General features: G+C 46.8%; 1 protein-coding gene across 1 annotated transcript in view; it reads left to right on the top strand.

Moving 5' to 3' along the window:
- Positions 1 to 15,808, top strand: part of SNRNP200 (small nuclear ribonucleoprotein U5 subunit 200) — a 78,747-nt gene that overhangs the window by 26,484 nt on the left and 36,455 nt on the right. Inside the window, exons 14-20 of the mRNA XM_086865478.1 lie at positions 964 to 1,134; positions 2,223 to 2,416; positions 5,349 to 5,472; positions 8,742 to 8,891; positions 12,520 to 12,630; positions 13,462 to 13,593; positions 14,237 to 14,425. Of these exons, the coding sequence (XP_086721604.1) occupies positions 964 to 1,134; positions 2,223 to 2,416; positions 5,349 to 5,472; positions 8,742 to 8,891; positions 12,520 to 12,630; positions 13,462 to 13,593; positions 14,237 to 14,425 (1,071 nt within the window). The remainder of the gene's footprint in view (positions 1 to 963; positions 1,135 to 2,222; positions 2,417 to 5,348; positions 5,473 to 8,741; positions 8,892 to 12,519; positions 12,631 to 13,461; positions 13,594 to 14,236; positions 14,426 to 15,808) is intronic.

Genomic DNA, 15,808 nt, shown 5'->3' with positions numbered 1-15,808 from the left:
GGGGTGGATCCTGGGGGTGGGTCCCGCAGGATCCCGGGGGCTGGATCCTGGGGGGGTGGATTCCATGGGATCTACGGGGATGGATCCCGGTGGTGGATCCTGGGGGAGCCCTGAGGGTGGATCCTGGGGTTGGATCCCGCGGGATCCCGGGGGGTGGATCCTGGGGGGGATCCCGGGGGAGCCCGGGGGGATGGATCCCATGGGATCTATGGGGATGCATCCTGGGGGATCTACAGGGTCGGATCCCACGGGATCCTGGGGGGGTGGATCCCGGGGGAGCCCGGGGGGGGGGGGGGGGGGTGGATCCCATGGGATCTATGGGGGTGGATCCCGCAGGATCCCGTGGGGTGGATCCCGGGGGAGCCCCGGGGGTGGATCCTGGCGGTGGATCCTGGGGGAGCCCTGGAGGCAGATCCCAGGGGAGGTTTGGGATCATTGAGGGGTTGGGGATGGGATCCAAGGGAAGGTTTGGGATCACTGATGGGATCCCGAGGAACCTTTGGGATCACTGAGGGGATCAGATCCAGAGGAAGGTTTGGGATCACTGATGGGATCCAGAGGAACCTTTGGGATCTCAGAGGGGTTGCAGATCCAGGAGAAGCTTTGGGATCTCGGAGGGGATCCCAGGAGAGCTTTGGGATCTCGGAGGGGATCCCAGGAGAGCTTTGGGATCTCGGAGGGGATCCCAGGAGAGCTTTGGGATCTCGGAGGGGATCCCAGGAGAGCTTTGGGATCTCGGAGGGGATCCCAGGAGAGCTTTGGGATCTCGGAGGGGTTGCAGATCCAGGAGAGCTTTGGGATCTCGGAGGGGTTGCAGATCCAGGAGAGCTTTGGGATCTCGGAGGGGTTGCAGATCCAGGGGAGCTTTGGGATCTCGGAGGGGTTGCAGATCCAGGAGAAGCCGTGCTGGGTCGTTCCTCCACGGGAAGGTCCCTCCACGCTCCTCCCTGGCTTCTCCTCCAGCGTTTGGCCACCTACGGAATCACGGTGGCCGAGCTGACCGGGGACCACCAGCTGTGCAAGGAGGAGATCAGCGCTACGCAGATCATCGTGTGCACGCCCGAGAAGTGGGACATCATCACCCGCAAGGGCGGAGAGAGGACCTACACCCAGCTGGTGCGGCTGGTCATCCTGGTGAGCCAGGGGACCACCAAGATCCGCCAAGGGATGGCGGGTCCTCAGGGGGGACCTGGGGTTTGGGTGGAGAAGCTCAAGGTGGATCTGGGGTTTGGGGTGGAGAACATCGGGGGTTCCTCAAGGTGGATCTGGGGTTTGGGGTGGAGAACATCGGGGGTTCCTCAAGGTGGATCTGGGGTTTGGGTGGAGAATCTCAGGGGGTTCCTCAAGGTGGATCAGGGGTTTGGGGTGGAGAACATCAGGGGGTTCCTCAAGGTGGATCTGGGGTTTGGGGTGGAGAACCTCAAGGTGTTCCTCAAAGTGGATCTGGGGTTTGGGGTGGAGAAGCTCAGGGAGTTCCTCAAGGTGGATCTGATGAGGGTTCCTCAAGGTGGATTTGGGGTTTGGGGTGGAGAAGCTCAAGGGGTGGATCTGGGGTTCGGGGGTGGAGAAGCTCAGGGAGTTCCTCAAAGTGGATTTGGGTTTGGGGTGGAGAAGCTCAGGGGGTTCCTCAAGGTGGATCTGATGAGGGTTCCTCAAGGTGGATCTGGGGTTTGGAATGGAGAACCTCAAGGTGGATCAGGGGTTTGGGTGGAGAAGCTCAAGGGGTTCCTCAAGGTGGATCTAATGAGGGTTCCTCAAGGTGGATCTGGGGTTTGGAATAGAGAACATCGGGGGGTTCCTCAAGATGGATTGGGGATTTGGGGTGGAGAACATCGGGGGGTTCCTCAAGGTGGATCTGGGGTTTGGGGTGGAGAAGCTCAAGGTGGATCTGGGGTTTGGGGTGGAGAACCTCAAGGAGTTCCTCAAGGTGGATCAGGGGTTTGGGTGGAGAAGCTCAAGGTGGATCTGGGGTTTGGGGTGGAGAAGCTCAAGGGGTTCCTCAAGGTGGATCTGATGAGGGTTCCTCAAGGTGGATCTGGGGTTTGGGGATGGAGAACCTCAAGGAATTCCCAAAATCCCTTGGGATCCAAGAACCATTCCAGGATTCTGCGTTTCGATGGAATTCTGGGAAGGGCCGGGACGGTGGGAGCTGGGATGGAATCCCCAGATCTGAGATCCCACCCAGCAGGACGGGGAATTCCAGAAGTTCCCCGTTTTCCCAGGATGAGATCCACCTCCTCCACGACGACCGCGGGCCCGTGCTGGAGTCCCTGGTGGCCAGGGCCATCAGGAACATCGAGATGACGCAGGAGGACGTGCGGCTGGTGGGGCTCAGCGCCACCCTGCCCAACTACGAGGACGTGGCCACCTTCCTGCGCGTGGACCCCGCCAAGGGCCTCTTCTACTTCGACAACAGGTACCGGGAAAAGGTGGAAAAGGTGGAATTCCGGATGGGATCCGGCCGTGTTCCCAGCTGGAATTCCGGATGGGATCCGGCCGTGTTTCCTGATGGAATTCTGTCCGTGTTCCCAGCTGGAATTCCGGATGGGATCCGGCCGTGTTTCCTGATGGAATTCCGGATGGGATCCTGTCTGTGTTCCCACCTGGAATTCCATCCTCAATTCCACCTGGAATTCCGGATGGGATCCTGTCCGTGTTTCCACCGGAATTCCGGATGGGATCCAGCCGTGTTCCCAGATGGAATTCCATCCTCAATTCCACCTGGAATTCCGGATGGGATCTGGCCGTGTTTCCTGATGGAATTCCGGATGGGATCCTGTCCGTGTTCCCACCTGGAATTCCGGATGGGATCCGGCCGTGTTCCCACCTGGAATTCCGGATGGGATCCGGCCGTGTTCCCAGCTGGAATTCCATCTGTGTTCCCACCTGGAATTCTGTCCGTGTTCCCAGCTGGAATTCCGGATGGGATCCTGTCCGTGTTCCCAGCTGGAATTCCGGATGGGATCCGGCCGTGTTTCCTGATGGAATTCCGGATGGGATCCGGCCATGTTCCCTGATGGAATTCCGGATGGGATCCGGCCGTGTTTCCTGATGGAATTCCGGATGGGATTCTGTCCGTGTTCCCACCTGGAATTCCGGATGGGATCCGGCCGTGTTTCCTGATGGAATTCTGTCCGTGTTCCCACCTGGAATTCCGGATGGGATCCTGTCTGTGTTCCCACCTGGAATTCCATCCTCAATTCCACCTGGAATTCCGGATGGGATCCTGTCCGTGTTCCCAGCTGGAATTCCATCCTCAATTCCACCTGGAATTCCGGATGGGATCCGGCCGTGTTCCCTGATGGAATTCCGGATGGGATCCGGCCGTGTTCCCACCTGGAATTCCGGATGGGATCCTGTCCGTGTTTCCACCGGAATTCCGGATGGGATCCAGCCGTGTTCCCAGATGGAATTCCATCCTCAATTCCACCTGGAATTCCGGATGGGATCTGGCCGTGTTTCCTGATGGAATTCCGGATGGGATCCTGTCCGTGTTCCCACCTGGAATTCCGGATGGGATCCGGCCGTGTTCCCAGCTGGAATTCTGTCCGTGTTCCCACCTGGAATTCCGGATGGGATCTGGCCGTGTTTCCTGATGGAATTCCATCCGTGTTCCCACCTGGAATTCCATCCCGTGTTTCCTGATGGAATTCCATCCTCAATTCCACCTGGAATTCTGTCCATGTTCCCACCTGGAATTCCGGATGGGATCCGGCCATGTTTCCTGATGGAATTCCGGATGGGATCCGGCTGTGTTCCCTGATGGAATTCCATCCTCAATTCCACCTGGAATTCTGTCCATGTTCCCACCTGGAATTCCGTCCTCAATTCCACCTGGAATTCCATCCACGTTTCCACCTGGAATTCCGTCCCCATTCCCTCCTGGAACTTCATCCATGTTTAAACCTGGAATTCCATCTCCATTCCCACCCAGAATTCCATCCCCATTCCCAGAATTCCATCTCCATTCCCAGAATTCCATTCCCAGAATTCCATCCCCATTCCCAGAATTCCATTCCAGGAATTCCATCCCCATTCCCAGAATTCCATCTCCATTCCCAGAATTCCATCCCCATTCCCAGAATTCCATTCCAGGAATTCCATCCCCATTCCCAGAATTCCATTCCAGGAATTCCATCCCCATTCCCAGAATTCCATTCCAGGAATTCCATCCCCATTCCCAGAATTCCATCTCCATTCCCACCCAGAATTCCATCCCTATTCCCACCTGGAATTCCATCTCCATTCCCACCTGGAACTTCATCCATGTTTAAACCTGGAATTCCATCTCCATTCCCACCTGGAATTCCATCTCCATTCCCACCCGGAATTCCATCTCCATTCCCAGAATTCCATCCCCCTTCCCAGGAATTCCATCCCCATTCCCAGAATTCCATTCCCAGAATTCCATTCCCAGGAATTCCATCTCCATTCCCAGAATTCCATCCCCATTCCCAGAATTCCATTCCCATTCCCAGGAATTCCATCCCCATTCCCAGGAATTCCATCCCCATTCCCAGAATTCCATCCCCATTCCCAGAATTCCATTCCCAGAATTCCATTCCCAGGAATTCCATCTCCATTCCCAGAATTCCATCTCCATTCCCAGAATTCCATCCCCATTCCCAGAATTCCATTCCCAGAATTCCATCCCCATTCCCAGAAATTCCATCCCCATTCCCAGAAATTCCATCCCCATTCCCAGAATTCCATCCCCATTCCCAGAATTCCATCCTCATTCCCAGAATTCCATCCCCAGGAATTCCATCTCCATTCCCAGAATTCCATTCCCAGAATTCCATTCCCAGAATTCCATCCCCATTCCCAGAATTCCATTCCCAGAATTCCATCCCCAGGAATTTTGGGAATCTCGGAATTCCTTGCCTCGACTTTTCCACGGAATCTGAGAGGACCAAAAATGGATTTTTCCCTCTTTTTTTTTTTCCCCCCCCATCCCTGATTTATTGGGAATTGTCTTTTTTTTTGGGATGAGGGGAATTCCTGGATCAATTCCACCCGGAATGAACGGGATTAAAAACCGGGAATAAACGGATTTTCCCCTCTTTTCCAGCAGAAATTCACGGATTTTTCCATGATTTTCCACCCCAAAAAAAAAATAAAATCTTGGATAAATCACGGAATCTGCTTCCCCCATCGGAAAAAATTCCCTTTTTCCTCAGATATCCCAGAAATTCCGGGAAAAAACAGCAAAAAAACCCGGGAAAATTTAATTTTTAACGGAATTAAACGGCTGAAAAACCGGGATAACTTTTTTTTTTTTTTTTTCCTTGATGGTTTTTCCATGAATTCCCATTTTTCCATGGAATTTTTTTCTTTCCCGTTCCCAGTTTTCGACCGGTCCCTCTGGAGCAGACTTACGTGGGAATCACGGAGAAAAAAGCCATCAAACGTTTCCAGATCATGAACGAGATCGTCTACGAGAAAATCATGGAGCACGCCGGGAAAAATCAGGTTAGAGACCTCGATCCCGGATTTTTCCTGGAATCCTGGGGAAAAAAAATGGGATTTTTACATTAAAAATGGGGTTTTTCTTTTAAAAAATGGGATTTTTCCATTAAAAATGGGATTTTTACATTAAAAAATGGGATTTTTCCATTAAAAATGGGGTTTTTACATTAAAAAATGGGATTTTTCCCATTAAAAATGGGATTTTCCCATTAAAAAATGGGATTTTGGCTTTTTTTGGCAAAATTTTAGGGGAAAAAATGGGATTTTTCCATTAAAAAATGGGATTTTCCCATTAAAAAATGGGGTTTTTCCTTTAAAAATGTGATTTTTCCATTAAAAATGGGATTTTTCCATTAAAAATGGGATTTTTCTTTTAAAAAATGGGATTTTTCCTTTAAAAATGGGATTTCTCCATTAAAAAATGGGGTTTTTCCATTAAAAATGGGGGTTTTCCCATTAAAAATGGGGTTTTTACATTAAAAAATGGGATTTTCCCGTTAAAAAATGGGATTTTCCATTTTTATTCTTGTTTTTTCTTAATTTTAGGGGAAAAAAATGGGATTTTTCCTTTAAAAAATGGGATTTTTCCATTAAAAAATGGGATTTTCCCATTAAAAATGGGATTTTTCTTTTAAAAAATGGGATTTTTCCATTAAAAATGGGGTTTTTACATTAAAAATGGGATTTTTCCCATTAAAAAATGGGATTTTCCCTTTAAAAAATGAGATTTTCCCCTTTTTTTTATTTTTTCCTTAATTTTAGGGGAAAAAAAATTGGGATTTTCCCACTTTTCCATCCCTGATTAATCAGGAATTATTTTCCTGGGATTGGGGAATTTTTCTGGATTAATCCCAGATTTTTTCCCGTCGGAATTCCTGGATCAAATTGAATTTTCCATGGAATTTGAGATCACAAAAATTGGATTTTCCCACTCTCCCATCCCTGAATAATCAGGAATTTTCTCCTTGGGATTCAGGGAATTTTTCTGGATTAATCCCAGATCTTTTCCCATCAGAATTCCTGGATCAAATTGAATTTTCCATGGAATTTCAGAGCCCAAAAAATTCCTTTTCTATCTTTTCCATCCCTGATTAATCAGGAATTGTCCTTGTGGGATTCAGGGAATTTTTCTGGATTAATCCCAGATCTTTCCCCATCCAAAATCTCAACTTGGACTGGGAAAATTTGTATTTTCCATGGAATTTCAGAGCACAAAAATGGGATTTTCCCACTCTCCCATCCTTGAATAATCAGGAATTTTCTCTTTGGGATTCAGGGAATTTTTCTGGATTAATCCCAGATTTTTTCCCATCAGAATTCCTGAATCAAATTGAATTTTCCATGGAATCAGAGAGGACAAAAATGGGATTTTCCCCCTTTTCCATCCCGGATTAACCCGGAATTATCCCTTTAGGATTCAGGGAATTTTTCTGGATTAATCCCAGATCTTTTCCCATCCAAAATCTCAACTTGGACTGGGAAAATTTGGGTTTTCCATGGAATTTGAGATCACAAAAATTGGATTTTCCCACATTCCCATCCTTGAATAATCAGGAATTTTCTCTTTGGGATTCAGGGAATTTTTCTGGATTAATCCCAGATCTTTTCCCATTGGAATTCCTGGATCAAATTGAATTTTCCATGGAATTTGAGATCACAAAAATTGGATTTTCCCACTCTCCCATCCTTGAATAATCAGGAATTATCCCTTTGGGATTCAGGGAATTTTTCTGGATTAATCCCAGATCTCAAATCCCGGTTTGGACTGGGAAAATTTGGGTTTTCCATGGAATTTCAGAGCACAAAAATTGGGATTTTCCCCCTTTTCCAGCCCTGATTAATCCGGAATTGTCCTTGTGGGATTCAGGGAATTTTTCTGGGTTAATCCCAGATTTTTTCCCATCGGAATTCCTGGATCAAATTGAGTTTTCCATGGAATTTGAGATCACAAAAACCGGATTTTCCCACTCTCCCAGCCCGAATTAACCCGGAATTGTCCCTTTAGGATTCAGGGAATTTTTCTGGATTAATCCCAGATCTTTCCCCATCCAAAATCTCAACTTGGACTGGGAAAATTTGTATTTTCCATGGAATTTCAGAGCACAAAAATGGGATTTTCCCACTTTCCCATCCCTGATTAATCAGGAATTGTCCTTGTGGGATGATGGAATTTTTCTGGATTAATCCCAGATCTCAAATCCCGGTTTGGACTGGGAAAATTTGGGTTTTCCATGGAATTTGAGATCACAAAAATTGGATTTTCCCACTTTCTCATCCTTGAATAATCAGGAATTTTCTCCTTGGGATTCAGGGAATTTTTCTGGATTAATCCCAGATCTTTTCCCATCGGAATTCCTGGATCAAATTGAATTTTCCATGGAATTTCAGAGCCCAAAAAATTCCTTTTCTATCTTTTCCATCCCTGATTAATCAGGAATTGTCCTTGTGGGATTCAGGGAATTTTTCTGGATTAATCCCAGATTTTTTCCCGTCGGAATTCCTGGATCAAATTGAGTTTTCCATGGAATTTCAGAGGCCAAAAACCAGATTTTCCCACTCTCCCAGCCCGAATTAACCCGGAATTATCGCTTTAGGACTCAGGGAATTTTTCTGGATTAATCCCAGATCTTTTCCCATCCAAAATCTCAACTTGGACTGGGAAAATTTGGGTTTTCCATGGAATTTGAGATCACAAAAATGGGATTTTCCCACTTTCCCATCCTTGAATAATCAGGAATTATCCCTTTGGGATTCAGGGAATTTTTCTGGATTAATCCCAGATTTTTTCCCATCAGAATTCCTGGATAAAATTGAATTTTCCATGGAATTTGAGATCACAAAAATGGGATTTTCCCACTCTCCCATCCTTGAATAATCAGGAATTATCGCTTTAGGATTCAGGGAATTTTTCTGGATTAATCCCAGATCTCAAATCCCGGTTTGGACTGGGAAAATTTGGGTTTTCCATGGAATTTGAGATCACAAAAATTGGATTTTCCCACTCTCCCATCCCGAATTAACCCGGAATTATCCCTTTAGGATTCAGGGAATTTTTCTGGATTAATCCCAGATCTCAAATCCCAGTTTGGACTGGGAAAATTTGGGTTTTCCATGGAATCTGAGATCACAAAAATTGGATTTTCCCACTCTCCCATCCCAAATCAACCCCGTTTAACCCCACCCACACCAAACCCGAGCCCTTCCCCCGATCCCCGTCTCTTTTCCCGCCCGTTTTTCCCGGGAATTCCCGGCCCATTCCCGCTTTTCCGCAGGTTCTGGTGTTCGTGCACTCGCGGAAGGAGACGGGGAAGACGGCGCGGGCGATCCGGGACATGTGCCTGGAGAAGGACACGCTGGGGCTGTTCCTGCGCGAGGGATCGGCTTCCACCGAGGTTCTGCGCACCGAGGCCGAGCAGTGCAAGGTGATCCTGGGAAAATAACGGGAAAAATCCGACAGGGAAAAGGGATTTTTCCAGGATTTTATACCTTGGGATGAAGGGCAAGGTGATCCTGGGAAAAAACTGGAAAAATCCGACAGGGAAAAGGGATTTTCCAGGATTTTATTCCTTGGGATGAAGGGCAAGGTGATTCCTGGAAAAAAAAATGGGAAAAATCCGACAGGGAAAAGGGATTTTATTCCCTGGAGGAGGTGGAGGTGATGTTTGTTGGGTGATTCCTGGAAAAAACCCGGGAAAAATCCGGCAGGGAAAAGGGATTTTATACCTTGGGATGAGGTGAAAAGTGATCCCAAAAAAAATAATGGGAAAAATCCAGCAGGGAAAAGGGATTTTATACCTTGGGATGAAGGGCAAGGTGATCCTGGGAAAAAAACGGGAAAAATCCGGCAGGGAAAAGGGATTTTCCAGGATTTTATTCCTTGGGATGAAGGGCAAGGTGATCCTGGAAAAAAAAACGGGAAAAATCCGACAGGGAAAAGGGATTTTGTACCTTGGGATGAGGTGAAAAGTGATCCCAAAAAAAATAATGGGAAAAATCCGACAGGGAAAAGGGATTTTATTCCTTGGGATGAAGGGCAAGGTGATTCCTGGAAAAAAAAATGGGAAAAATCCAACAAGGAAAAGGGATTTTATATCTTGGGATGAAGGGCAAGGTGATCCTGGAAAAAATAACGGGAAAAATCCAGCAGGGAAAAGGGATTTTATCCCTGGAGGAGGTGGAGATGTCATTGAGGGATGAAGGGCAAGGTGATCCTGGGAAAAAAACGGGAAAAATCCGGCAGGGAAAAGGGATTTTTCCAGGATTTTATCCATTGGGATGAAGGGCAAGGTGATTCCTGGGAAAATAACGGGAAAAATCCAGCAGGGAAAAGGGATTTTCCAGGATTTTATGCATTGGGATGAGGTGAAAAGTGATCCCAAAAAAAAAAATGGGAAAAATCCGACAGGGAAAAGGATTTTATACCTTGGGATGAAGGGCAAGGTGATCCTGGGAAAATAACGGGAAAAATCCGGCAGGGAAAAGGGATTTTCCCAGGATTTTATGCCTTGGGATGAAGGGCAAGGTGATCCTGGGAAAAAATCCGGGAAAAATCCAACAGGGAAAAGGGATTTTATCCCTGGAGGAGATGGAGATGCTGTTGAGGGATTTGAGGGATGAAGGGCAAGGTGATCCTGGGAAAACAACGGGAAAAATCCAGCAGGGATAACGGATTTTATACCTTGGGATGAGGCGAAAAGTGATCCCAAAAAAAATAATGGGAAAAATCCAGCAGGGAAAAGGGATTTTTCCAGGATTTTATACCTTGGGATGAAGGGCAAGGTGATCCTGGGAAAAAATCCGGGAAAAATCCGACAGGGAAAAGGGATTTTATCCCTGGAGGAGATGGAGATGTCATTGAGGGATGAAGGGCAAGGTGATCCTGGGAAAAAAACGGGAAAAATCCAGCAGGGAAAGGGATTTTCCCAGGATTTTATACCTTGGGATGAAGGGCAAGGTGATCCTGGGAAAATAACGGGAAAAATCCGGCAGGGAAAAGGGATTTTCCAGGATTTTATCCATTGGGATGAAGGGCAAGGTGATTCCTGGAAAAAAAATGGGAAAAATCCAACAGGGAAAAGGGATTTTATCCATGGAGGAGGTGGAGATGCTGTTGAGGGATTTGAGGGATGAAGGGCAAGGTGATTCCTGGAAAAAACCCGGGAAAAATCCAGCAGGGAAAAGGGATTTTATACCTTGGGATGAGGTGAAAAGTGATCCCAAAAAAAATAATGGGAAAAATCCAGCAGGGAAAAGGGATTTTGTACCTTGGGATGAAGGGCAAGGTGATTCCTGGAAAAAAAAATGGGAAAAATCCAGCAGGGAAAAGGGATTTTATCCATTGGGATGAGGTGAAAAGTGATCCCAAAAAAAATAATGGGAAAAATCCAGCAGGGAAAAGGGATTTTATCCATTGGGATGAAGGGCAAGGTGATTCCTGGAAAAAAAAATGGGAAAAATCCAACAAGGAAAAGGGATTTTATACCTTGGGATGAAGGGCAAGGTGATCCTGGGAAAAAACTGGAAAAATCCAGCAGGGAAAAGGGATTTTATCCCTAGAGGAGATGGAGATGTCATTGAGGGATGAAGGGCAAGGTGATCCTGGAAAAAAATCCGGGAAAAATCCGACAGGGAAAAGGGATTTTCCAGGATTTTATACCTTGGGATGAAGGGCAAGGTGATTCCAAAAAAACCCAGGAAAAATCTGGCAGGAAAAAGGGATTTTATTCCTTGGGATGAAGGGCAAGGTGATTCCTGGAAAAAAAATGGGAAAAATCTGACAGGGAAAAGGGATTTTCCCAGGATTTTATCCCTGGAGGAGGTGGAGATGTCATTGAGGGATTTGAGGGATGAAGGGCAAGGTGATTCCTGGAAAAAATCCGGGGAAAATCCGACAGGGAAAAGGGATTTTCCAGGATTTTATACCTTGGGATGAGGTGAAAAGTGATCCCAAAAAAAAAATGGGAAAAATCCGACAGGGAAAAGGATTTTATACCTTGGGATGAAGAGCAAGGTGATTCCTGGAAAAAAAAATGGGAAAAATCCAGCAGGGAAAAGGGATTTTATTCCTGGAGGAGGTGGAGGTGATGTTTTTTTGGGGGATTCCTGGAAAAAAATCCGGGAAAAATCCGACAGGGAAAAGGGATTTTATCCATTGGGATGAGGTGAAAAGTGATCCCAAAAAAAATAATGGGAAAAATCCAGCAGGGAAAAGGGATTTTATACCTTGGGATGAAGGGCAAGGGGATCCTGGGAAAAATAACGGGAAAAATCCAGCAGGGAAAAGGGATTTTCCAGGATTTTATGCATTGGGATGAGGTGAAAAGTGATCCCAAAAAAAAAAATGGGAAAAATCCGACAGGGAAAAGGGATTTTCTAGGATTTTATTCCTGGAGGAGGTGGAGGTGATGTTTGTTGGGTGATTCCCGGGAAAAAATGGGAAAAATCCGACAGGAATAATGGATTTTCCCGGATTTTATCCATTGGGATGAGGTGAAAAGTGATCCCAAAAATAATAATGGGAAAAATCCGACAGGGAAAAGGGATTTTCCAGGATTTTATCCAGGGAAGAAATTGAATTAATTGGGAAAATTGGGGAAAATTGGGGAAAATCCCTTGAGGAAAAAGTCCTCGGATCCCAAATTCCCAAGGAATTTTGCGCCAAATCCCGAATTCCTTTTCCATCCCTTCCACCCTCTCTGCCCATCCCAAACTTTTCCTTTGCCTTTTCCCGCCTTTTCTTTGCCTTTTCCCGCTTTTCCTTTCCCTTTTCCCGCCTTTTCTTTGCCTTTTCCCGCCTTTCCTTTGCCTTTTCCCGCTTTTCCCGTTTTTCCCGGGAATTTTTTGGGCTGGAATTTTTTCCCGGGAATTCTTTGGGCTGGAATTTTTTCCCGGGAATTTTTTGGGCTGAATTTTTTCCCGGGAATTTTTTGGGCTGGAATTCTTTGGGCTGGAATTTTTTCCCGGGAATTTTTTGGGCTGAATTTTTTCCCGGGAATTTTTTGGGCTGGAATTTTTTCCTGGGAATTCTTTGGGATGAATTTTTTCCCGCAGAACCTGGAGCTGAAGGATTTGCTCCCGTACGGATTCGCCATCCACCACGCCGGGATGACGCGCGTCGATCGCACGTTGGTGGAAGATCTTTTCGCCGATAAACACATCCAGGTGGGGTCGGAATTCCGGGATCAAAAAATTCCGGGATCAAAAAATTCCCACGGATTTCAAAATTCCCACGGATTTTCAAAATTCCCACGGATTTCCAAAATTCCCATGGATTTCCAAAATTCCCACGGATTCCAAAATTCCCATTGGAATCGGGATCGGATACGGGGAAAAAATGGGATTTTCCAAAGGGATGTGGAGAAAAAACTGGGATTTTTTTTGGGAATTTGTGGCGAGGAAAATCGGATTTTTTTGGGAATTTTGGGATGAGGAAAATTGGATTTTCTTTGGGAATTTTGGCACCAGGAAATTCAAATTTTTGGGGCAATTTTGGGATGAAGAAAATCAAATTTTTGGGGGATTTTGGCACCAGGAAAATCAGATTTTTTTGGGAATTTGGGATGAAGAAAATCGGGTTTTTTTGGGAATTTGGGTTCCTGGATGAATTTGGAGGTTCCTGCTGGATCAAATCCATGGTTCTTGGGTGAATTTGGAGGTTCTTGGGTGGATTTGGAGGTTCCTGGGTGGGTTTGGAGGTTCCTGGGTGGGTTTGGAGGTTCCTGATGGTTCTGATCCCGGTTCTTGGGTGGATTTGGAGGTTTTTGGATGAATTTGGAGGTTCCTGGGTGGGTTTGGAGGTTCCTGGGTGGATTTGGAGGCTCCTGCTGGATCTGATCCCGGTTTTTGGATGAATTTGGAAGTTCCTGGATGAATTTGGAGGTTCCTGGGTGGATTTGGAGCTCCTTCTGGTTCTGATCCCGGTTTTTGGATGGATTTGGAGGTTTTTGGATGGATTTGGAGCTCCTGCTGGATCTGACCCCGCTTTTCCTGCAGGTCCTGGTGTCCACGGCCACGCTGGCGTGGGGCGTGAACCTTCCGGCGCACACGGTGATCATCAAAGGCACGCAGGTGTACAGTCCAGAAAAGGGACGCTGGACCGAGCTGGGAGCGCTCGACATCCTCCAGGTGGGACCATCCCAGATCATCCCTCAGGAATTCCATGGCCAGACCCTCCTGAGATAATTCCTCCAGGATTCCATGGCCAGACCCTCCTGAGATAATTCCTCCAGAGTTCCATGCCCAGATCCTCCTGAGATAATCCCTCAGGAATTCCATGGCCAGACCCTCCTGAGATAATTCCTCCAGAATTCCATTGAAGATCCATCTCAGACAATTCCATGGCCAAACCCTTCTGAGATAATTCCTCCAGGATTCCATTGAAGATCCACCTGAGATAATTCCTCCAGAGTTCCATTCCCAAACCCTCCTGAGATAATTCCTCCAGGATTCCATGGCCAGATCCTCCTGAGATAATTCCTCCAGAATTCCATTGAAGATCCATCTCAGACAATTCCATTCCCAAACCCCCCTGAGATAATTCCTTAGGAATTGCACACCCAAACCCTCCTGAGATAATTCCTCCAGAATTCCATTGAAGATCCTCCTGAGATAATTCCTTCAGAGTTCCACACCCAAACCCCCCTGAGATAATTCCTCAGGAATTCCACTGAAGATCCATCTCAGACAATTCCATTCCCAAACCCCCCTGAGATAATTCCTCAGGAATTCCACTGAAGATCCCCGGAATTCCGGATTTTCCCTGTTTTAGATGCTGGGCCGTGCCGGGAGGCCCCAGTACGACACCAAAGGCGAAGGAATCCTCATCACTTCCCACGGGGAGCTCCAGTATTACCTGTCCCTGCTCAACCAGCAGCTCCCCATCGAGAGCCAGATGGTGGCCAAGCTCCCGGACATGCTCAACGCCGAGGCCGTGCTGGGGAACGTCCAGAACGCCAAGGTCCGGCCAATTCCCGCGGGAGTCGGGGCCGTGCGGCCGTCCCCGGGCGGGCGTTTGGGGCTTTTTAGGGTGTTTGGGGGTTTTTAGGGTGTTTTGGGGTGGTTTGGGGCTTTTTAGGGTGTTTTGGGGGTTTTTAGGGTGTTTTGGGGGTTTTTAGGGTGTTGTTGGGGTTTTTTAGGGTTTTTTAGGGTATTGTTTGGGGTTTTTAGGGTGTTTTGGGGGTTTTTAGGGTGTTTTGGGTGTTTTTAAGGTGTTTTGGGGGTTTTTAGGGTGTTTTGGGGGTTTTTAGGGCGTTTGGGGCTTTTTAGGGCGTTTTGGGGGTTTTTAGGGTGTTTTGGAGGTTTTTAGGGTGTTTTGAGGTGTTTTGGGGTTTTTTAGGGTGTTTTGGGGGTTTTTAGGGTGTTGTTGGGTTTTTTTTAGGGTTTTTTAGGGTGTTGTTGTGGGTTTTTAGGGTATTGTTTGGGTTTTTTAGGGTGTTTTGGGGGTTTTTAGTGCGTTTTGGGGGTTTTTAGGGTGTTTTGGGGCTTTTTAGGGTGTTTTGGGGGTTTTTTGGGTGTTTTGGGGGTTTTTAGGGTGTTTTGGGGTTTTTTAGGGTGTTGTTGGGGTTTTTTAGGGTGTTGGGGTTTTTTAGGGTATTGTTTGGGTTTTTTAGGGTGTTTTAGAGGTTTTTAGGTTGTTGTTGTGGGTTTTAGGGTGTTGTTGGGATTTTTTAGGGTTTTTTAGGGTATTGTTTGGGTTTTTTAGGGTGTTTTGGAGGTTTTTAGGGTGTTTTGGGGGTTTTTAGGGTGTTTTGGGGTTTTTTAGGGTGTTGTTGAGATTTTTTAGGGTTTTTTAGGGTGTTGTTTGGGTTCTTTAGGGTGTTTTAGAGGTTTTTAGGTTGTTGTTGGGGTTTTTAGGGTGTTGTTGGGTTTTTTTAGGGTGTTTTGGGGTTTTTTAGGGTGTTTTGGAGGTTTTTAGGGTGTTTTGGGGTGTTTAGGGTTTTTTTAGGGTGTTTTGGAGGTTTTATAGGGTGTTTTGGGGTTTTTTAGGGTGTTTTGGAGGTTTTTAGGGTGTTTTGGAGGTTTTTAGGGTGTTTTGAGGTGTTTTGGGGGTTTTTAGGATGTTTTGGGGGTTTTTTAGTGTGTTTTTGGCACAAGCAACACCAGCTTTTCTGGGAATTCCGAATGAGGCAAAGCAGTTTCCCAGAAAAACTGGAAATCAGGAAAATCAGCTTTCCTGAAAAACTTCAACCGAGATAAAAACCCAGGGGGAAATTCAACACCAAAAAAAAAACAACCAAAACCCGAATTTTCCCGTTTTTCTGTCACCGTTTGGCGGGATTTAATTGGGATCAGCTCCACCCCAGGAGCTTCCAGGAGATCCCTGGGGTGAGGCAGGATCCGG

Source organism: Cyanistes caeruleus, chromosome 29 (assembly GCF_971803275.1).
Source record: "Cyanistes caeruleus chromosome 29, bCyaCae1.hap1.1, whole genome shotgun sequence".
Classification (NCBI taxonomy): domain Eukaryota; kingdom Metazoa; phylum Chordata; class Aves; order Passeriformes; family Paridae; genus Cyanistes; species Cyanistes caeruleus.
Note: the sequence above shows the minus strand (reverse complement) of the source record. Positions and strands in the feature narration are given on the sequence as shown.